This window comes from Cervus elaphus, chromosome 2, assembly GCF_910594005.1.
Source record: "Cervus elaphus chromosome 2, mCerEla1.1, whole genome shotgun sequence".
NCBI classification, from domain to species: domain Eukaryota; kingdom Metazoa; phylum Chordata; class Mammalia; order Artiodactyla; family Cervidae; genus Cervus; species Cervus elaphus.
In genome coordinates this window covers 11,338,422-11,361,410 of record NC_057816.1, presented here as the reverse complement: position 1 = coordinate 11,361,410, position 22,989 = coordinate 11,338,422, and the positions used below count along the sequence as shown (strand labels likewise).

General features: G+C 44.6%; 1 protein-coding gene across 1 annotated transcript; it reads right to left on the bottom strand.

Moving 5' to 3' along the window:
* Nucleotides 1-12,724: 12,724 nt before the first annotated feature.
* On the bottom strand, nucleotides 12,725-22,403 carry LOC122704733 (pregnancy-associated glycoprotein 2-like). Its single transcript, XM_043919656.1, has 9 exons — nucleotides 22,336-22,403; nucleotides 21,054-21,204; nucleotides 19,985-20,102; nucleotides 19,789-19,907; nucleotides 18,346-18,539; nucleotides 17,332-17,448; nucleotides 15,123-15,264; nucleotides 14,938-15,036; nucleotides 12,725-13,007 (listed from the first exon to the last, which is right to left on the bottom strand). Exons 1-9 carry the CDS (start codon nucleotides 22,386-22,388, stop codon nucleotides 12,870-12,872), a joined length of 1,131 nt encoding a protein of 376 aa, XP_043775591.1. The 5' UTR covers nucleotides 22,389-22,403; the 3' UTR covers nucleotides 12,725-12,869.
* Nucleotides 22,404-22,989: the final 586 nt, after the last annotated feature.

Genomic DNA, 22,989 nt, shown 5'->3' with positions numbered 1-22,989 from the left:
CATCTACACAATCTATCTACTGCACGTTGTTTTTAAAAGCAGAATATCTGTAGACCAATTTATTCCTAAGTATTTTACTCTTTTCATTGCAATGGTGAATGGGTTTTTTCTTTAATTTGTTTCTGATTTTTCATTGTTGGTGTATAGGAATGCGAGGGATTTCTGTGTATTCATTTTCCATCCTGCAACTTTACTATATTCATTGATTAGCTCTAGTAATTTTCTATGGTGGTGGTGTCTTTAGGGTTTTCTATGGAGAGGATCATGTCATCTGCAAACAGTCAGAGTTTTACTTCTTTTCCAATATGGAGTCCTTTTCTTTCTTTTTCTTCTGATTGCTGTGGCTAGGACTTCCAAAACTACGCTGAATAGTAGTGGTGATGTGGGCGCCCAAATATTTAGCAATAAATTTACCTAAAGAAACAAAAGACATATATACAAAACCATGAAACACTGATGAAGGAAATCAAAGATGACACAAATAAATGGAGAAACGTACCATGTTTGTGGACTTGAAGAATCAGTATAGTGAAAATGAGTATGCTACCCAAAGCAATCTATAGATTCAACACAATCCCTATCAAACTACCAGCGGTATTTCCCACAGAACTAGAACAAATAATTTCACAGTTTGTATGGAAACACAAAAAAACCCCAAGTAGCCAAAGCAATCTTGAAAAAGAAGAATGGAACTGGAGGAATCAACTGCCTGACCTACTCTACAAAGTAGGCTCTACTACAAAGCTACAGTCATCAAGACTGTATGGTTCTGGCACAAAGACAGAAATATAGATCAATGGAACAAAATAGAAAGCCCAGAGATAAATCCAATCACCTATAGACACCTTATCTTTGACAAAGGAGGTAAGAATATACAATGGAGAAAAGACAATCTCTTCAACAAGTGATGCTGGGAAAATTGGTCAGACACTTGGAAAAGAATGAAACTAGAACACTTTCTAACACCATCCACAAAAATAAACTCAAAATGGATTAAAGATCTAAATGTAAGACCAGAAACTATAAAACTCCTAGAGGAAAATATAGGCAAAACACTCTCTGACATAAATCACAGCAAGATCCTCTATAATCCACCTCCCAGAGTAATGGGAATAAAAACAAAGATAAACAAATGGGACCTAATTAAATTTAAAATCTTTTGCACAATGAAGGAAACTACAAGCAAGAGGAAAAGACAGCCTTCAGAATGGGAGAAAATAATAGCAACTGAAACAACTAACAAAGAATTAACCTCCAAAATATACAAGCAGCTCATGCAGCTCAATATCAGAAAAATGAACAACCCAATCAAAAAGTGGGCAAAAGAACTAAACAGACACTTCTCCAAAGAGCACATCAGATGGCTAATAAACACATGAAAAGATGCTCAACATAGCTCATTATCAGAGAAATGCAAATCAAAACCACAATGAGGTATCACCTCACTCCATTCAGAATGGCTGTCATCAAAAAGTCTACAAATAATAAATGCTGGAGAGGGTGTGGAGAAAAGGGAACCCTTGTACGCTGTTGGTGGTGCTGCCACTATGGAGAACAGAGGGAAATTCCTTTAAAAAGTGGAAATAGAACTGCCATACAACCCAGCAACCCCATTGCTGGGCAGAAACCCCAAGGAATCCAGAATTGAAAGAGACACATGAACCTCAATGTTCACTGCAGCATTATTTACAATAGCTAGGATACAGAAGCCACCTAGATTTCCATTAGCAGATAAACAGATAAGGAAGTTGTAGTATATATACACAATGGAATATGACTCAGCTAAAAAAAATGGAACACATTTGAGTCAGTTCTAATGAGGTGGATGAAACTGGAGCCTATTATACAGAGTGAAGTAAGTCAGAAAGAGAAACACAAATACTATTTATTAACACATATATATGGAATTTAGAATGACGGTAACAACCATTCTACATGCAGGGCAGTAAAAGAGACACAGATGTAAAGAACAGACTTTTGGTTTCTGTGAGAGAAGGTGAGGGTGGGATGATTTGAGAGAATAGCATTGAAAAATGTGTATTACCATATGTAAAACAAATGACCAGTACAAGTCCAATGCATGAAGCGGGGCACCCAAAGCAGTGCTCTGGGACAACCCAGAGGGATAGGGTAGAGAGGAAGGAGGGAGGGGGTTTCAGGGTGGGGGAGGGGGAACATGTGTTCCTATGGCAGAATTATGTCGATGTATGGCATAAACCATCACAATATTATAAAGAAATTATCCTCAAATTAAAATAAGCAAAATAGTCAAAAAAAAAAAAAAAAAGGCAAAATATCAACAAGATACCAGAAGTGATCATCCACAGGGGCATGTGGAATAAGTCACAGGGCATCCCAATACCTGGGTATAATGTGGATGGAAGGAGGAGTGGAATGGGTGACTTCAGGTTGCACTATGTATTTAGTTTTAAAAAGAAGAAGGTCCAAAACAGTTCTTATAGTTTGTTGCTTCTACATACACATCTATGTTTATTTTCATTTTTTAAAAATATAAGAATAATCCATAAACTATTGAAATATAATTTACAGATGAGGGGCAGGGAAGTGAGATTTTTCTTGTTTTATACTTTGATTCGCAACCATGCGAATGTGTTGCAGAATCAAAAAATGGGTAACTACATGTGTCAAAATTGAGAACAAAGACTATAAGTCAAATTGTATCAAGTTGATGACCAGTTGCACATAACAAAACATTACTTAAGTGGCTTTAAAATTCAGAATTATGACTACATTCAGAGTGGGATATCTTCTAAGGACAAAGACAAACAAAAATACTGCCCATCCAAAACAAAAGCAAAAGAAACCCAAAAGCAGAAAAGGAAAGAAATCTGAAACTTTATTCAACAACTTGTTGTTGCTGATATTGCTTCTGTTACTGTGACAGTATCGTATGTATTATACAGGTAAAAGCAAGTCAGTAATTAAAGCTAATATTGTTCTGAAGTAAAATTTTCAATGGTTAGAGAAGAGAGGTTCACACATAAAATAAAGAAGCTTAAGTAAAACCCTGCTGTCTTAAATCTTGAACTGAAAGCATAAGTTTGTACAGCCAGCTATATCCCCCCCCCCTTTTTTTTTTAAGGAAAATATATGTTTCCTGACTCTGAGCACCAAAAAGCCTAGAAGCAATGACAACTTGATTTAACAGTGACTATCCTGAAGTCTAACACATAGCCTGTAAATATATTTCCCACCAGACGATCCATGGATTCTCAAAGACATGACTGATTTCAGGACTGGTAAAGAAATGCAGCAAATAATCTTGGGAATCTTGAAATACCAGAAAGTTGAGGGACTTCAAAGACCAGTGAGGACTGGACAGAAAGTTTAGGAATCCATTTGAAGAGGCCAAAATTGGGACAATTTTAGCATTGCATCCAATCCATTGATACAAATTAAATGTATAAATGTCAGAAATTCCAAATACTATGTTGTTGTTCAGTCACCTAGTCGTGTCTAACTCTTTGCAATCCCCATGGAATGCAGCATGCAAGGCCTCCCTGTCCCTCACCATCTCCTAGAGTTTGCTCAAGTTCATGTCCATTGCATTGGTGATGCCATCCGGTCATCTCATCCTCTGATACCCTCTTCTCCTTCTGCCCTCAATCTTTCCCAACATCAGGGACTTTTCCTATGAGTCAATTGTTTGCCTCAGGTGACCAAAATACGGGAGCTTCAGCTTCAGCATCAGTACTTTCAATGAGTATTCAAGGTTAATTTCCTTTCAGATTGACTAGTTTGATCTCCTTGCTGACCAACGGACTCTAAGGAGCCTTCTCCAGCACCACAGTTCAAAGGCATCAATTCTTTGGTGCGCCACCCTCTTTACGGTCTGGCCGTCACAACTGTACATGACCACTGGGAAGACCATAACCTTGACTATACAAATCTTTGTTGGCAGAGTGATGTCTCTGCTTTTCAACACTCTTTCTGTGCTTGTCATAGCTTTCCCGTCAAGAAGCAAACATCTTCTGATTTCATGGCTGCAGTCACCATCCACAGTGATTTTAGAGGCCAAGATGAGGAAATCTGTCACTACTTCCACCTTTTCCCCTTCTATTCGCCATGAAGTAATGGGGGTGGATCCCATTTAATATTTAGTTTTAAGCCCACTGAAGGTGTCTAAATGTTAATAGACAATATCTAATTTATCACTGTGACAGATTTCTAAGGCATCAATTCTCACTATTCTGAGCACTGAGAAAGGAAAATAATCAGTGTTAGTTATGTTATTTTTGTTTGTATGAGGCATAGTTCATGTACTATAAACAGCAAAGGGAACCTCATTTTTATTGAAGAATTTCAAGAATTAATTTAGAAGGAATGGTAGAAAGAGGAAACCTCTATTTTGAAATATCCTCATAAAATGATTTTAGGCAAATGTCATCAATGAATGCTGGAACCGAAAGTGAAAGATAGAAGGGGAGGTATATAATGGATACATGAGGTTGACAACACTAGAATCCACGGCATTTCAGCATCTCTCAAAGTGAGACAGAAGGAAATTATGAGCCTCTTGGGTGGAACCATAAGAAATATATATCTGCATATGAAATATTCCAATAAAATCTTTTGAACTCAAGTATAGATCTAACTCGGAGAAGGCAATGGCAACCTACTCCAGTACTCCTGCCTGGAAAATCCCATGGATGGAGGAGCCTGGTAGGCTGCAGTCCATGAGGTCTCAAAGAGTCGGACATGACTGAGAGACTTCACTTTCACTTTTCACTTTCATGCATAAGGAAATGGCAACCCACGCCAGTGTTCTTGCCTAGAGAATCCCAGGGATGGCGGAGCCTGGTGGGCTGCCGTCTATGGGGTCACACGGAGTCAGACACCATGCAAGTGACTTAGCAGCATAGATCTAACTACCAGTTTCCAGGAAAAAACACAGATAAAGGAATGGAGAAGCAATCCTCTAAACAGGTGGTCCCACAACTTTTTGGCACCCGGGGCTGGTTTCCTAGAAAAAAATTTTTCCACAAACCTCAGTGGGGGGATGTTTTCTGGATGATTCATGGTTATTTCTTTTATTGTGCTCTTTATTTCTATTACTATTACATTGTGACATAAAAAGAAATGATTATACAACTGTCCATAATGCAGAATCAATAGGAGCCCAGAGCTGGATTTCCTGCAATTAGACTGTTCCATCTAGGGGTGATGGGAGAGCGCTGGGGAGCAGCTGTAAATACAGATGAAGCCTCACTCACTGGCCTGCTGCCCACCTCCTGCTGTGCTGCCTGGTTCCTGGTAGACCAAGGACGGGTACTGGTCCTGGTACCGGTGTTGTGGACACCTGCTCTAAACCCAATATTGGGACATTCTATAAGACAAACCACCCTGGTTCTTATCAGTTTTTAAACAAATAAATGGCATTAAAATTTCAAGAGAAAAATTATTCCATCTTAAAAGATAATAACCAAGTACAACATATGAGTACATTCTTTCAGTAAACTGTGAAAAGACATCTGTCTTTAGAGAATCAGGGAAATTTGAACATGGGCTGGATATAAGATGTTTATTTTCCTTGGAACAAAATAGTATTTTTTGCACATAATATCATTTTCTCCCAAATATTCATTATGTGTAACTTGTGAAATGGTCATCTCTTCCCTTAAATACTTCAGAAAAATGAATAAAGAGTAAAAAGAGAAATTAAATGAGGGTCTGTCTTGATTTAAAAACAGATCTGCATAGTTGCTATGGATTGAATTGTTTGTGTCCACCCCCTAATTCTGATGTTGAAAACTTGACTCCGATGTAATGGTATTAGGTGGTAGGGCCTTCAGGCAGTAACTAAGGTGATATGGGGTTTCAACAGTAGGGCCCGCATGATGGGATTAGCCTCTCCCTCTTTTTCTCTTTTATTCTCCCTCTTCCTCCCTTCCCATCTCTACCACATGTGAGAATACAGCAAGAAGAGAACTGAAGCAAGTCAAAAAGAGTGTCTCCAATTGTTCACCACCTTGATCTTGGCTTCTAGTCTCCTGTCTATGACAACCTGTGAGACTAAGTGAGTAATTTTGTAGTTATTGATGCCGAATGGTGAAATACAGCATTCATGATACTATTCTTTCTTATTTTTGTTATGTTTTAAATCACTTCATTATAAGAGGTTTACAAAATGTCCATTTTGAAGTTTCTGTCTTTAGTGATACCCTGCAGGGCCCGAGAAAGAAGATTCAGAAAGGCCCCCAGGGAGTGAGTGGTTAGAAACCCACCTGCTCTCTATCTCCCTCTTCTGTCATCTGATCACCATCCTTGACACCCAACAACCCCACCCCCAAACCTATCTGCATCTCCACTCCCTTGCTAATCTGCTTGTCCATCCAGCTGGAGAGTTTGATGAGCCAGGTCAGGGCCTGGAGGTAGAAGGGATATGGACATTACTAGAAAGAATGATTTGGACCACCCCTTCCCTGGTTTTCTCTTTAGTGCCATCTGCAGGTGAGAGGCAGGGCCTGGGTAGGGAGGGAGCCACAAGTGGGGCTGCAGGGATATTTCCAAGGGAAGGGTGAAGGAGTTCACATCCCAGTAACCAAGAGGTGGGCAGCTTGGTCAGGACCCAGGAGGGAAAGAAGCACTGGAGAAAGAATGATGCCTACCAGAGGGCCAGACACAGCAGGGGTTTCCAGTTAACCTTGCTGGAGATCATGTTCTTCCAGCTGGACTTCCTCCTCTGGACATGGAATGTCTAGAGCTGAACTCACTGCTAATGATCCATGGAGAGAGGAAACAGTCTCATCCAAGGGCCTTTTGAGTCCACTATAACTGTTGGCATCATCCCAAGCTAGACAACAATATGACAGGTCATCCAAGAGATGACCTATTCAAAATACTACAAAATTTAACAAAGAGTCTTGGCATGTCTTGTGTCCAGAGTTCTTTTAGTAGAGCTGATTCATCAGCCCAACTTGGGTTTCTGCTGAGAAACCTACAACCTCCCAGTTAGTAATTTCTGACTTATTATTACCTGATCTCATCCTTCAGAAACCAAGTGGTGGAAAATTCCAGTGGGCAAGGTATCTAAGGTCTTCCATCTTACAGCAGCTGTTTGCCAACTGGTCTATCCTCTCCACCCTTTTCTGAGCCCAGGATCCATGGACTTCACCAGGCAGTCACGGCTCTCTGCCTATCAGATGCAGTCTCAGCAACACGTAACTCTGAGCCACTTGTCCATTGATTGACATTGAGCTTCAGTCTGAAGCGAGTGCTCTGGAACAAGTCCAGTCTCCCTCAACCAAGAGATGGGAAACTGAACCCTGAGGTGTATGACTCACTCTAAGGCTGCAGGTGGGAAGGGGAAGTGCTGAGTCCCAGGGCTCCTTTTTCTTGGGCTGGGAGAGCTCCAGGAAGGGAAATATCATAGAAAGCTCAATTACATCCTCTGCTGAGCAGCTCTCAGAGGTCTGCTGATGACAGAGTTGAAGTACTTTTCCCTTGCTACTTAGACTGGCTCTGATTCTATCAGCAGACCTGCCTTCTTGTAGCAGCAGGAAAACAATACTGGGAGCTGGGTCTTCTGGGTTCCAGGCACAGTGAGGGCAGCCCCCACCTGGAGTGGCCCCGGGAGACATTGGTGCAAATGGCACCTGACTCACTCCCAGCTCAGCAGCCCCAGAGCTCCCTCTCCTCATCCACACAACACAGACCATTGGGAGGCTGGGTCACATGGACCTGCATTCACAGCAAGGAGTGTTTTCTGCTCAGTCTTCTGACAACTTTGATGCTGTGTCTTACTGTTTCATCAGGGAACCCCTGGCTGAGAGAGGTAGGGGGTGCTGAGACTAGCCTGAATTCAAGGGCTGTATTCCCTCTTTGATGCTCAAAAAACACCTTGGAACTTTGAAGGCCTTGTTCAGTTCAGTTCAGTCACTCAGTCATGTCTAACTCTTTGAGACTCTGTGAACTCAGCATGCCAGGCCTCCCTGTCCATCACCAACTCCCAGAGTCTACCCAAAGCTATGTCCATCGAGCCATCCAGCCATCTCATCCTCTGTCGTCCCCTTCTCCTCCTGCCCTCAATCTTTCCCAGCATCAGGGTCTTTGCAAATGAGTCAGCTCTTCGCATCAGGTGGCCAAAGCATTGGAGTTTCAGCTTCAACATCAGTCCTTCCAATGAACACCCAGGACTGATCTCCTTTAGGATAGACTGGTTGGATCTCCTTGCAGTCCAGGGGACTCTCAAGAGTCTTCTCCAACACCACAGTTCAAAAGCATCAATTCTTCAGCGCTAAGCTTTCTTTATAGTCCAATTCTCACATCCATACACGAACACTGGAAAAACCATAGGCTTGACTAGACGGACCTTTGTTGGCAAAGTAATGTCTCTGCTTTTTAATACGCTGTCTAGGTTGGTCATAACTTTCCTTCCAAAGAGTAAGCATCTTTTAATTTCATGGCTACAATGACCATCTGCAGGGATTTTGGAGCCCAGAAGAATAAGGTCAGCCATTGTCTCCACTGTTTCCCCATCTATATCCCATGAAGTGATGGGACCAGATGCTATGATCTTAGTTTTTCTGAATGTTGAGCTTTAAGCCAGCTTTTTCATGCTCCTCTTTTCATTCTCATCAAGAGGTTCTTTAGTTCTTCTTCACTTTCTGCCATAAGGGTGGTGTCATCTGAATATCTGAGATTATTGATATTTCTCCTGGCAATCTTGATTCTAGCTTGTGCTTCCTCCAGCCCAGCATTTCTCATGATGTACTCTGCATATGAGTTAAATAAGCAGGGTGACAATATACAGCCTTGAAGTACTCCTTTTCCTATTGGGAACCAATCTGTTGTTCCATGTCTAGTTCTAACTGTTGCTTCCTGACCTGCATACAGGCTTCTTGTTGGTCCTTTATTGGACCGGAACCTGGTGGTCCAGAGTCAATGATGAGAGAGTGAAAGAAGGAAAGAGGCTAATATTCCCTGGGTTACACAGCCGGCTTTTGCACTCCAGGGAATCAGCCAGAAATAGAGAGAGAGAGAAAGAAATAAAGAAAGACACAGGGAACAAAGCTCTGATGGAGCAAAGGTGTTTTAATCAACATGGTGTGGGCATATATATACTGTCTTACAAGGTAGTTATTCTCAGCAAAGATAAAGATTAAAATTCCAGACTTACAAAACACAAGGCAATCCCTTCTAAAGAGAGATGAGGGTACTTATCACCATAATGAGAAACTAACAAAGGAAATGCCTGGATTCCTCAGCCCTGGGAAAGGCATGCCTCTCCTCTTAATTCCTGAATATTCAGAAATTAATAAGGACCAAAGGATTCCTGACAGATCCAAAACAGCACACAGGAAGCCTCCTGTTAAATGCTTCCTGACAGTTTCTCAAGAGGCAGGTCAGGTGGTCTGGTATTCCCATCTCTTTCAGAATTTTCCACAGTTTGTTGTGATCCACACAGTCAAAGGCTTTGGCATAGTCAATAAAGCAGAAACAGATGTGGGGGTTAAATAGTCATGTTCTTTCAGGACTTTGCTTTATGGACCTAATTGGAGAAAAAGGACAGACAACAGGACATGGATGGACATCTCTGGGTCCCAGACGGTTGTGACATGAGTTCCAGCCACCAGGCTTCAAAATCACGTGCTGATGCTAGCTACAAACCACCTTTGGAGAAGGAATAGAGAGGAAAGAATTTTTGCCCAGAGAGCAGTGTGGTCAGGGGACCACAGGATCACACAGGGCAAGATGAGACAAGAGCGATTGCTTGTTTCTTTGCCCTACCAGTTCCCTGGAAGTTCCACCCCTGAGGACAAGCACACAGAGATTGTCAGAGTCACTGGTGGTGCCCCTGGCACCTGATGCCCTTGGTGATACCCGTTTGTGTACACAATCCTGAGCCCAGAGCTGACTCAGCCCTGTGACAGCCCCAGTCTCCCTTCTGAGGGGGATGAGATGGCTCATTTGTAACATTGTATGGGAAGCGGACACCTAAAACATCCCTAAGAAACAGAAATGTGAAAAGGCAAAGTGGTTGTGTGAGGAGGCCTTACAAAGAGCTGAGAAAAGAAGAGAAGCTAAAGGCAAATGAGAAAGGGAAAGATATACCCAATGGAAAGCAGACTTCCAGAGAACAGCAAGGAGAGATAAGAAAGTCTTCTTAAGTGAACAGTGCAAGAAATAGAGGAAAACAATAAGATTGCAAAGACTGGATATCTCTTCAAGAAAATTGGAGATACAATAGGAACATTTCATACAAAGATAGGCACAATAAAGGACAGAAAAGGCCAGGCCTAACAGAAGTAGAAGAGATTAAGAGGAGGTGATAAGAATACACAGAACTATACAAAAAGTCTGAATGACCCAGATAGATAGGCATGATGGTGGGGTCACTCATGTAAAGCCAGATTGTGGAATATGAAGTCAAGTGGGCCTTAGGAAGTAGCACTCCAAACAAAGCTAGTGGAGGTGATAGAATTCCAACTGAGCTGCTAAAAAGCCTAAGAGATGATGCTGTGAAAGTGCTGCTTTTGATATGTCAGCAAATTTGGAAAACTCAGCAGTGGACACAGGACTGGAAAAGGTCAGTTTTCATTCCAATCCAAAAGAAAGGCAATTCCAAAGAATGTTCAAACTACCATACAATTGCGCTTATCTCCCATGCTAGCAAGGTAATGCTCAAAATCCTTCAAGCTAAGCTTCAACAGTATATGAACTGAGAAATTCCAGATGTACAAGTTGGATTTAGAAAAGGCAGAGGAACCAGAGATCAAATTGCCAACATTCATTGGATCATACAGAGAGCAAGGGATTTCCAGAAAAACATCTACATCTTCTTCACTGACTATGCTAAAGCCTTTCACTGTGTTGACCACAACAAACTATGGAATATTCTTAAATAAATGTGAGTACCAGATCACTGTACCTGTCTCCTGAAAAATCTGTATGCAGGTCAAAAAGTAATGGTTAGAACCAGAAATGGGACAACTGAATGATTCAGATTGAGAAAGGAGCATGACAAGCACTCTGGTTATTTAACTTATGTGTTGGATACATCATTCTAAATGCTGGGCTGGATAAATCTCAAGCTGGAATCAAGACTGCTGGGAGAAATATCAACAACCACAGATATGAAGGTGATACCACCCTTATGGCAGGAAAGGAAAAGGAACTAAAGAGCCTCTTGATGAGGGTGAAAGAGGAGAGTGAAAAAGTTAGCTTAAAACTCAACATTTAAGAAACTAAGATCATGACATCCAGTCCCATCACTTCATGGCAAATAGATGGGGGGCAAGTGGAAACAGAGGCAGATTTTATTTTCTTGGGCCCCAAAGTCAATATGGGCCTTGACTACAGCCATGAAATTAAAAGACACTTGCTCCCTGGATAGAAGAAAAGCTATGACATACCTGGACAGTGTATGAAAAAGCAGAGAATCACTCTGCTGACAGAGGTCTGTAGTATCAAAACTATGGTTTTTCAAGTAGTCATGTGCAGACGTGAGATTTGGACCATAAAGAAGGGTGAGTGCCAAAGAATTGATGCTTTCGAATTGCAGTGCTTGAGAAGATTCTTGAGAGTCCCTTATACAGCAAAGAGATGAAACCAGTCAATCTGAACGGAAATCAACCTCTGACCCCTGCTGTCCCAGCTTTGGTCTCTACCAAGGGTATCCAGGTGGAAAGAACTGATGCTTTCACTCCAATAGTGCCTAACCATGGCAGCTCCAACCAAATGTTTTGCAGTTCTTCCCTTGGAGGAAGCTCAGAAAAGCTGAAGGCTCTATGTATCCTGGGTCCCCCATTGTATGAATGTCAACCTCCCCAGCAGCACTGGAGGCCTTATAAAGGGGTGTGCTGGGCCCTGGAGGACGGGGATGGGTCAGGCATCTGCAGGGGCGGTCACTTGCCGAGTGGGACTGGAAAGGACCCACCAGGCATGTGTGGCAGAGAGCTGATGACTGGATAGGGGTGGGGGGTGGACATAAGGGAACCAGCCCAGTATAAAGGACCTCACCCAGAATCCCCTGGAGCAGAAATCCACTGACAAAGTTCATCTGAGATGGGACAAATAGAGTCTATTTTCATTACCCCTTATAATCCCTCTGAATGAGGAGGTGGTGGAGTTGGTGGTGGCATCATAAACTCTTTCATGGACTAAACCATCCACCAGGCACTATCTTTGGGGCTCCTTCTCTCCAGCTCCAGTCATGTGGCTTTTTGAAGAAACTGACAATCATGTTTGCTACAGGGACAGGGAGGGCCATGTGACCTTGTAAAGCCAGTCATAAGACCCCATGGGTCTGCCAGGATACTTGGTCCAGGGCTGGACTTGTGATCTGAGATGGGCCATTCAGAGCACTCCCTTGAACCTTGATATCTCTAAGCTTCTTCCTGGTTAGATGCCTTCAGGATATAAAACCCTAGGGTGGGTAGCTTTGGAGTCCCTCACTAGGTGTAGAAGCCTTAAGGAAGAAAGCTGTCAGGCTAAGACAAAGAAGAGAGAGGGGAAAGAGTGAGGATGAGAAAGAGAGAACTGATGACTTCTGATTTCTTGGGTCCAGTCACTGAGATCTTTGAATCTGCTCTGGTTCCTGTGTCCCAGATCCCCAGAATTCTTCCAGTAAGTCCCCACTTTCCTGGAAGCCATTTGGAGTTGGGCTTCTCTCACTTGTGATTCAGACTTGGTCTTAGATTCTCCCTGATCATTATGCACCTTCCAGACACAAACAGAGGCATCCATTTGTTTTAGAACCATCAAGAGTGAAACCTTTTATTCTTTAGTGAGAATATGATTTGCAGAGCACCAAACACAGTTTACCAGCATCCTGGGCAGGAGTGCCCTAAGTGTGAGTAAGTGTGTGTTAGGAGTGGCCCGAATGATTCCTGAATAAGTCCAAGCATTTACACAGCAGGAGCCAGGCCAATTCTGTTATTTCCTCGGTCGTAAACTGAGAAATACAGCCTCAGGAAGACGTCACCCAGGATCCAGCTGGATGTGTCAACCCCATAAAAGCTGCTAAGGCATAAGCTATTGGAAACCTGGGGGAGACAGAAATACACACCAGTTAGCCTAAGCCCTTGCCTGCAACCCTCCTCAATATCCAGACCTGGCATATTTCTTGGTTTCATTTCCTTCTTTTGATAAGTATTAAGTGGTTTCCTCAGCAGCTGGGGATGTGAGAGTTCATGCAAAAAGTTAAAGCGCCAAGACATGTGGCTGCCATGAGGAAGGGTGTGGGGGAGGCAAGGATTGGGAATTTGGGATTATCAAGTGAAACTAATATATACAGGATGAATAAATAGCATAGTCCTACTATATAGCACAGGGAACTATATTCAATATCCAGCAATATACTGTGAGGGAAAAGAGTAAGAATAAGAATGTATATACTTGTTTTTGTGTAACTGAGTCACTGTGCTGCACAGGATAACTTAATGCAACACTGAAGATAGCTACACTAAAACAAATGTTTAAAAGAATGAACAAGAGAGGTCACAGTTCCCCTCAGTCTCTGTTTCTTTCAGTCCACTGTTCACTGCTTTCTCTGCAGAGAATGCCTTTTCTTTCTCCTACTTTTCCATGACCTGTTTTTTGTTTTTTTAAAAAAACTGTTTATTTTGTATTGGAGTATAGCCGATTAACAATATTGTGAGTTTTAGGTGGACAGTTAAGGGACTCAGTCATACATATGCACATATCCATTCTCCCCGAAACTCTCTTCCCATCCAGACTGCCACATAGCATTGAGCAGAGTTCCCTGTGCTATACAGTAGGTCCTTGTTAGTTATCCATTTTAAATAGATCAATAGCAGTGCCCACAATACATTCTTTAAGACTGCTCTCAGGCCCTCTTGGCAGCCTTCCTGGACCCACAGTCACCCTCCCTGAAGACTTCAGACTGGGTCAATGACTTACCCTGGTTCTGCCATAGTCTGTGGCCCTCATCACTCCTAATCTGTTCCCAGCACCCCTTTGCACAGCTCCTGTGGTACCATTTGCATGGAATCCAGTATAGATTTGCCTCAACCCAAGCAGGTCTCCTCATTCCTCTATGAGGCTAGAATTACTGAAATTCCCTCTCTTCTTCAAAGCCTTCTTTGAGCTCACTAGCCTGCTCTGACCTCCCACAGGGAGCTGATAGGAAGCCTCCACCCTGTACCAGGGCTGTGCAGTCACTGTGCACACTTTATTCACCTTAGCATCCAACCTCCCCAGAGAGGGGACTGGTACCCCAACTCACAGAGAGAGCACTGAGGCTTAGCTTAGCAAGCGGAAGTTGCAGCCAAGTATTAAGGTAATCATGTAATTTATCATCTCAATCTGGACATTTCTGAGATGGGATGGGAGACTGCTAATCATTACGGTGGGACAGCACACTGCCAAACCCACTTGTCACGTGGTCTATTTCAGGGATTGCTAGAGCTGACTTTCCGTGTTCATGCACCTGAGGGCTCTGGTTGAACTGAAGCTCTCTAAGGACTGAGGCCCTTAGTGTTCCCCTCTCCTTGTGACTCCCACCAGGCCAGCACGGGGTGGTATCCCCACATTTATTTCTGGATGATGGAAGTCCCAGACTGCCCTTTACTCTCAAGGGGTTGGTTTTGTGGGAGGCAGTGGCCCAGCCACAGGGGCTCAGCATCGTCTGCAATGAGGTGACCTGGCCTGCAGAGGGACCCCCTCCTCCCAGCAGCGACCGAAGGGTTCTTGCCTGTGTGCGAGCTAAGTAGCTTCATTCATGTCTGACTCTGTGCAGCCATATAGACTGCAGCCTGCCAGGCTCCTCTGTCCATGGGATTCTCCAGGCATGACTACTGGAGTCGATTGCCATGCCCTTCTCCAGGGGATCTCCTGATCCAGGGATCAAACCCGTGTCTCTTACATCTCCTGCATTGGCAGGCAGGTTCTTTACCAGTAGTGCTATCTGGGAGTCCCAGAATTGAGAAGCAGCTCTCAGGATTGTCCCCTCACCTTATGGATGTAGGCTTCAGCAGGCACTGAGTAATCGATGCCGTTGATGGTGAAGATGACAGGAGGCAGGGTACTGATAACAGGACATGAAACCACGTACTGTTGGGGAAAGAGGGAGAGAGGTTGGCCCAAGAGACCCTTGTTGTGGGGGGAGACCGGGAGAGACCTGTGTCATGACCCTTCACCTCAGAACCATAGGGCGTGGCGTGGATGAGCCTCTGGATGTTGGTGACCAGTTCTGCTGGACCATTGATCAGTGACGTCCCAGTGTCCACAAGAGCCTCGCAGCCGTTTTCACAACCTATCACTCTCCCATTCATGGAGATGCTGAGAAACAGTGGGACAAAGTGGGCATCAAGATTACTCGGAAGTCTCCCTCACAGCTGCCCCTTCCCCAGCTGACTCCCAAACAGTCCTTCACCTCTTGCCCTGACTCTGTTTTTCTTTGCTCTCATCATGTCTCCTTTGACATCTTTAAATGCAATACTTGAATAGGCTCTTTCCTGCCTCTGGACCATGACACAAGCTGGTCTTCCTTCCTAGAAGACCCCACTCCCTTTTGACTAGCTAATTTCTCCTTGTCTTTCAAATTCCAGCTTAACTGTCATGGTTTCAGTGAAGTCTTTCCCCCAGTGTATCAAACTCCTGTCTTGGTCACTCTCTGCAGACCCTTCCTCATGTCTAGAATGTACCAAAGTGACAATACACTATGTGTGTGAGTCATTTCATGTACATCTGCCTTCTTAGATGTGAGGGCAAGTTTTATTGTCATTGCCTCACTAAAGTGCCTGGCACACAGTGGATGCACAATGAGTGAATGAGTGAATGTGAAAATAATAAATGAGGAACATCCAGAGAGCTATATCCAGTGTCTCAGTGATAACGGGTCAAACACACAGTGAAGATGGAGCTTCCCTGGGGCAGCAGATTCTCATAGGTGGAGACAAGCTGCCCTGGGAGAGGGTGTTTCCCATCACTGCTCATTCACCCAGCTCAGTCATTGAGGCCCTGGCCAGATGATACCTGATAGCCCACGGAATCTCCAAAGGACAGGGCAACTTTTGTCTGAGGGTATCACAGATATTCCCATCAATTACCGTGCTAGTTATCAGGCCACTCCTGGATCCCATCTTCCTGATCCTGTCAATCACAGTGCCTACTCCACTGTGTGCTCAGGATGGGGGTGGGGGGGTGTAGCTATTGGTTACGTGGAGTGTCTCTTTTTATGAGTTGCTTTCAGGTCTCAAGACCGCAGCCAATCTCTCTACATAACTGGGTAGCTTCTCCCTAAGGAGACCAGATTTTCCCATTTGTTCAGGACTTTCTCTGTTTTTAAACTGGCATTTGTATGTACTGAGAACTTCCTCAGTCCTGGGTTCAGTTCAGTTCAATCGCTCAGTCGTGTCTGACTCTTTGCAACCCCATGAACTGCAGCACGCCAGGCCTCCCTGTCTATCACCAACTCCCAGAGTCTACCCAAACTCATGTCCATTGACTCAGTGATGCCATCCAACCATCTCATCCTCTATCATCCCCCTCTCCTCCTGCCCTCAATCTCTCCCAGCATCAGGGTCTTTGCAAATGAGTCAGCTCTTCACATCAGGTGGCCAAAGCATTGGAGTTTCAGCTTCAATATCAGTCCTTCCAATGAACACCCAGGACTGATCTCCTTTAGGATGGACTGGTTGGATCTCCTTGCAGTCCAGGGGACTCTCAAGAGTCTTCTCCAACACCACAGTTCAAAAGCATCAATGCTTTGGCCTTCAGCTTTCTTTATAGTCCAATTCTCACATCCATACATGACTACTGGAAAAACCATAACCTTGACTAGATGGACCTTTGTTGGCAAAGTAATGTCTTTGCTTTTTAATATGCTGTCTAGGTTGATCATAACTCTCCTTAACCTGGACAATCGGTCATCTTATCACAACTCTGTTCAGGCTGAGGAAATTCTCCCTGATCCTCTGTTCACCACACTGTAGGTTCCTCTAACCATGCTCCCTGCCTCACAGGGCAGTGGGTGCAGCCCTCCCCCAGCTGCACAGACCTCTCTGGACTCTGTGAAGGACCCTGGTCAGAGTCCTGGTCAGAAAGCCTGGGGGTGATTAGGAACCCATGGGTGGTTTTTGTATCTATGTGTTTGTGTGTGTTTGTATGCGGCTTTGTGTGTGTGTCTGTCTGTGTGCTTGCGTGTATCTGTCTGCCTAAGTGTGTTTATATGTGTGCCTACATGTGTGTTTATATGTGTCTGTGTGTGTTTATATGTGTGGCTTTGTGGGTGGAGCAGATCTCTGTGTGTGACCATGTGTCTGTGCATGCGTTTGCGTGCCTGCATGTGTCTATGTATAGATGTGGGGGTGTCACTTGGGGTGGCATTCAGAGGAAGAGGCTTACCGGTCCACGGTTATTAGCCAGCTTTTGGTTCGGGACACTGGTATCCAGTTGAGCTTTCCCTTGTAGTAGGAGTGGTCCACCCCACCAAACATCACCACACTGCCATTCTCTTTGTGACTGTCAAGAGAATAAACGAGGGGGACTCTTTGGAGGACTGTTATGCTGGGCAGTCTGAGGGTTGTGCTTGTCCAACCAACAAGGCCCTAATAGGGTCCCCATTTTACAGATGCAGAAATTGAGGGATTGAGAACCCAACCAAAATTGGTCACTGGCTAGAGTGGTACAGAGGAGGTTAGAAGCTGAGTCATTTGGCCAGGCTCTACCCACCCAGGCTTCTGAAGAGGCCCTGGACCTCCTGCAACCTGAGTGCTCAGAGACACCCTCAGAGGACAGTGTGCTGAAGGGTTTGGGCTTCCCCTTTGTCCAGGCTGTAATTTTTTCAGAAAAATCAAGGCCTGAGTGTGCTAGGGGTACGGCTTCAGGTCACCCAGGGTTGGTTTCACCTGCCTGTGACCTGTGCTATCCATGGGGCCCCACATTCAGCAGGGCCCCCCACCTCTGTTATCTCTGTCTGTAAATTCCTAAGACTTGTTGGATAAGGTGTCCCACACTTCCATTTTGCACTGTCTCCTGCAAATTGTGTAGTTGGCCCCGGTGAAATGTTAGTGAGGAAGGAAAGATTTCCACCATCCCTCTCTTTCCTTCCATTTCAAATTTGTCAGCAAACTGTGTTACTTTTTCCTCCAACCTTTATCCTGACACCTTCCATTGCTCTGCCACTCCCCTCACCCCTGAGACCAAGCCACTGCTCTTGAGCCCACAAGCTAGGTTGTGTTCCAATAAAACTTCATGTACAAAGACCAGTGGTGAAGCCAGGTGAAGCCCTGGGGCCATAGTTATCCTGGGCTACACAGTCTTTCGGGATACTTCTGTAACAAGTGTTCTATAATATTCATCCAACTGAAAGCATCTCACAGCTAAGTTGGAGAGAGGGTTTGTCCAGCTCAGACTTACGTGCTCAAGTAGAAGGCAAAGACAGGCTCAGAAATGGAACCTTGTTGCTGCAGCTTGTCAAAGATGGGAATGGTTCCTGGGACGGCGAGGCTGGGGTAAGACAAGCCCAGGATGCCATCAAAGGGTACATTATCAAACCCGGATTCCTGCAGGCTTAGGCCAAACGGCTGGTCAGTGCTAACAAGGTTCCCAATCTGTGGGAGAGAAGAGTGTACCCACGTAAAGGATTGGAAGTGGGACTGTGCTACGGAGGTGCAGATGTCATTAGGACCTCAGAGAAGAACTGAGTCCTGGTTGCGCCCTAGGTGGACTTCAGACGGCTAAAACAAGCTGGGACAGGAATTCTGGCTCCATTGGTGTGGGGACGTGAATTTTAACCAACACCAGCTATTTCTGCAAACACCGTCTGAGTCAAATTATCCTCATGCCTTCTGTACAGGTGGGGAAACCAAGAGTCAGGACTGGACCCAATGGTGCCCCCTTGAGGACAAAATGAGTAGAGAGCAGGGTAGTCCTCTCTTCCGCATCACTGTGATCTGATGACAGAAATGGACTGAATTTATTGCAATGTATTATGGACCCTGCCCCTGCCAAGGAAGGCAGGAGCCCATTTTACAATGTCACTGGCAGGGTTCTTATGAATATGCTACCTGGGAAACACGCATTTAAGGGTGTGTGTGTGCGTGTGTGTGTGAAAGAGAGAGAGAGAGAGAGAGGGAAAATCCTCAGGCACTTTGGGGAGGGAGGCCATAGATTTTATTAGACTTTCAGTGGCCCCCTAGAGTGAGAACCCATTTATCAAGTCCCTCCCATATGTGTGGGCCCCTGCTTTCACTGCCTGGATATCTGAAGCCCTGGGCTGCCCCCAGGGTCCCCTGATCAGTTTTATTCTCTCTCAAACAACCCCACATCAGCTTGAGTCCTGACAAGCCAGCCCAGCTACCACGTCCCAGATGTGTGACTTTGGCAATGCCCTTGCTCTCTATACCTTAGTTCCCGCATGTGTCTCATGCAACTAATTATAGTAACTTCTGTGTGGGGTTGTTGCAGGATTAAACAAGTTATTACCATGAAAGTACCCAGCACAGTCTGAGAATATAAAAGTGGGTGCTTTGTCCTCTGTCCCTGCTCCCAGCAAAATGAACCTTGAGCTGCTCATGGGCAGAGGAGCTGCAGGTCCACACCCCAAGCCGCTCTCTGGGTTAGGCACTCTGGGAGTTCGTGTGTCAGCAGGGGCCTTATCTCCCCAGGGACAGGATTCTGCAGGTAAGGCAACTAGTCACAAGGGGAGTTAGGGAAGGCTGGGCCCTGCCAGCTGGTCCTGCATCTGTTGTGTAAGCAGTGGTCACTCCATAGCCAGTCCTGACCCAACGTAGGCCATCTATGGGGACCTAGAGGGGGTTGGTTAGTGCAGATCTGATTAAACTTCTGTTTCCATGTTACCCGAACAGTGTCATAGACGAGAACTCCGGTCATCAACCCAGATCCGTAGAGGATGCGGAAGGGCCTGCGCGTAAGCCGGAAGGTGGAAGATTTATGATGGTCGAAGGTAATATGTGTATCTGCAGACACGAGAGATGAGTGTCAGTCAGGTCATAGGGTGGAGGGGATGGATCAAGATGGGGGAGGCGGTACTCACGACAGGCAGGACTGATGCACTTGATGGAGGGCACCCACAAGTCAGATGAGCCTGTGTCAAAGACTACCCGGAACTCCTTAGGGGGTGTTCCAATGGTGATGTTACCCACGTAGGCCATCTAGAGGGACCAGGAAGAAGTGGATGAGTACAGATCTGGCTCCCCTCAATTCCCAGACTGCTGCCTCTCTCTGGGTGTCACATGTCTCTTGAAATCGCTTTCCAACCACCATTCAGCTCACAACCATTGCTCACAGAGTGCCTGCATTTGATATTTTTTCCTGTGCTATGTGGTATGCAGGATTTTAACTCTATGACCGGCATTGGAGCAGTACCTCCTACATTCGAAGCCCAGAGTCATAATCACTGAACCCGCAGGAATGTCTGGTGACCTCACCTGAGAAGCTCTCTAGTCTCCTCTTCAAACCCAGCCTGAGCACCTCCTTTTCCAGGAAGTCTTCCTTAATCAACCCCAGCCACTCCCTCTAGACTCAGACCATGTTTGATCAACACCACACAAATGGGCCTTTCACTAAACATGTATTTACTCTTTGCATATCTCTCAGACTAGCTTGGCCATTCTTGAATAAGAGATGAGAACTTTTCCAAATAAATAATAATAACTATAGTGTTAGATTCTTATGGCATCAAGTGCCATAGGGTTTCAGTAAATTTTTGCTGTTGTGATTCTTGGATCTCTGGAGGCTGAATTCCTCTACCTGGCGATTCACACTTGATTTCCAGTTGGCTTTATTTTTTATTAGAGATGGCTTACCTCTTCACCTGTAACCGAGTGACTCACTTAGTTCAGAAAGAACAATCTCCCTCAAACTAATGCCAAATCTTTGGCCCAGAAATAGATGTTTACCTGCCACCTGGTCATTTCTGGGCCCAGTCACCACAGACCAAGAGTTGAGGATGAGAATGTCCTCTCCTCTGGGAATGGGGCCCCTGTTCCCCACTGTTTCTGCCTCCTGCAGAAGCCCCAGCTCCATCATCCCACAGATGAGCCCCAGTGCTAGGCCAGAGCAACAGGGGGCGCTGTGGAGCACCAGCCTCCCAATGCACTCACGTCCAGGGCGTTCCTCAGAGGGTGAATAGATAATTTGGGGTCACTAGCAGAATCATCGGACAGTCTATTGGCTTGTTCCTCCAGGAAATTGTTCAGCAAGTTTTTTTCCCTCAGGATTTCTCGCATGGTCTTTGTTTTAGTTAGAGGCATTCTTTCACCAAGCATGAGGAAAAGGAAACAAAGAAGGAGGAGCAGTCAACTGTCTGTGTTATAGCAAAATAGTCATACCTGGCATTGTAATAGCACTGTGTATTTTCCAAGCATTTTTTTTTTTGAGTGCCATCTGTTATCAGAATGCTGTGCAAACACAGGGCAAAGACATAGATTTGAGTACAGATTCTGTTGTGTTATCTTGGGTCAGCCATATGAACATTTGGAGTCTCAGTTTCCCTATCGGTAAAAAGGTGGAAGGGATAAACCCCACCCACCCCCCCATATAGAATGCTTTGGCTATTAAGCAACATTATGGATATAATGTACCTGATATATAGGGAGTCTCAACAAAGACAGCCATTACCGTTGCTGTTGCCACCCCACTGTGTTTTTCTCATAGAAGCTTGGGGTGGGGGAGGAAGAAGGGGAATCCTCATCCTCTCTTTACAGGGGAGAAATTTGAAATGCAGGGAGTTTGTGACATGACTGTGATCACACTGCTTGTTCTAGGTAAAAACAGTCTAGATGTAGCCCTCCTAATCGTTCTCCAGAGTTGAAGCAAAAGAGAGGGATGAGAGAAGAATCCAGGAGAAGGGGAACAAATTAGAGAAATTAAGAGGCTAGAGAAACAAGAAAGAGTCAAAATTGAAAAGAGAAAAGAAAAGGAAAAAAAACACAGAGAGATCTACATGAACAGAGACATCAAAGAGATGGAGAAATAAATAGATGAAGAGTTAAATGAGAGAGATATAGAGATGCAAGCATAGACACATACACACAGAAGTAAAGAGAGAATAGAGAGGACACCTAGAATAAAATGTAGAAAATGCTACTCAACAGCACCACACATGCTGTTTGCATAGGATGTGCACTGAACAATTGCAAGGTGTTCTATTTTCACATAGGTCATGACCGCACCCCCAGAGTTGTACAACCCTGCAGGTCTACCTCAAGACCCTTGGAACTCACATTTCCCATGGCAAAGTACTTGCCAATAAGTGAGAGTTGAACTTTAAGACCGTCATGGAATGATTATAATTCCTTCTAACCCTGACAGGTGGAAGAATATGAGGAAGATAAGGAAAAAAAACAGAAAGGAAGTTGATGCTGCTTAAGTCCCCGTACTTACATGACTATGCACTCTGAGAGGGCCACCAGCCCGAGGAGCACAAGCCACTTCATGCTTCTTTCCTGGCCCCAAGTGCTTGCAGAAGATCTGGTTCTAGTCTGCAGTCATAAGCAGGCCCTTCTAGTTATATATGTTCTGAACTACCTTAATTGTTGCCTTTAGGCCAAAATAGATTGGGTAAAAATAGAAACCTCTCCATAAAATCTTTACCTCAATCAGTGTCCTTGGGGAGTGGACTTTGAAAATTCTCAGAATACAAAGAGTCTACTATAATCTCTTCCTTGAGGCTTGGCTAGAAAACCAAACTGAACTGCATGGATTATCTGAGAGTATGGAGAAATTTTCCAACCCAGAGACAAAACACTGCTATTAACGTGATAAAAGTGAGCACTAGGGGCCATGCTAGACATTCGGGATCTCATGTGGTCTTCTTAGCCACTTCATGAGATGTGCACTGATGTCCTCAGTTGGAGAGGAGATTGCGAGAAGGAAACACTGTCAAAAAGACTTTAGGGGCAGCCCAGGGGCATACAAGTCACTAGGTAGTGGGAGAGATGGCACAGACCAGGGGCACCTGCGATGCCAGTCTGTATCAAAGAGCTAGACTACAGCAGTATTTCAATTGCGTGGTTTCAATTTTTGAATAAACGTCAT

Coding starts and splice junctions, on each gene's coding strand:
- LOC122704733 (XM_043919656.1), bottom strand. CDS start 22,388: ATGAAGTGGCTTGTGCTCCTCGGGCTGGTGGCCCTCTCAGAGTGCATA. Junction 19,908..19,984: donor GTGCATCAGTCCTGCCTGTC/GTGAGTACCGCC, acceptor TCGTGTCTGCAG/ATACACATATTACCTTCGAC. Junction 15,037..15,122: donor CCACGCCCTATGGTTCTGAG/GTGAAGGGTCAT, acceptor TTTCCCCAACAG/TACGTGGTTTCATGTCCTGT.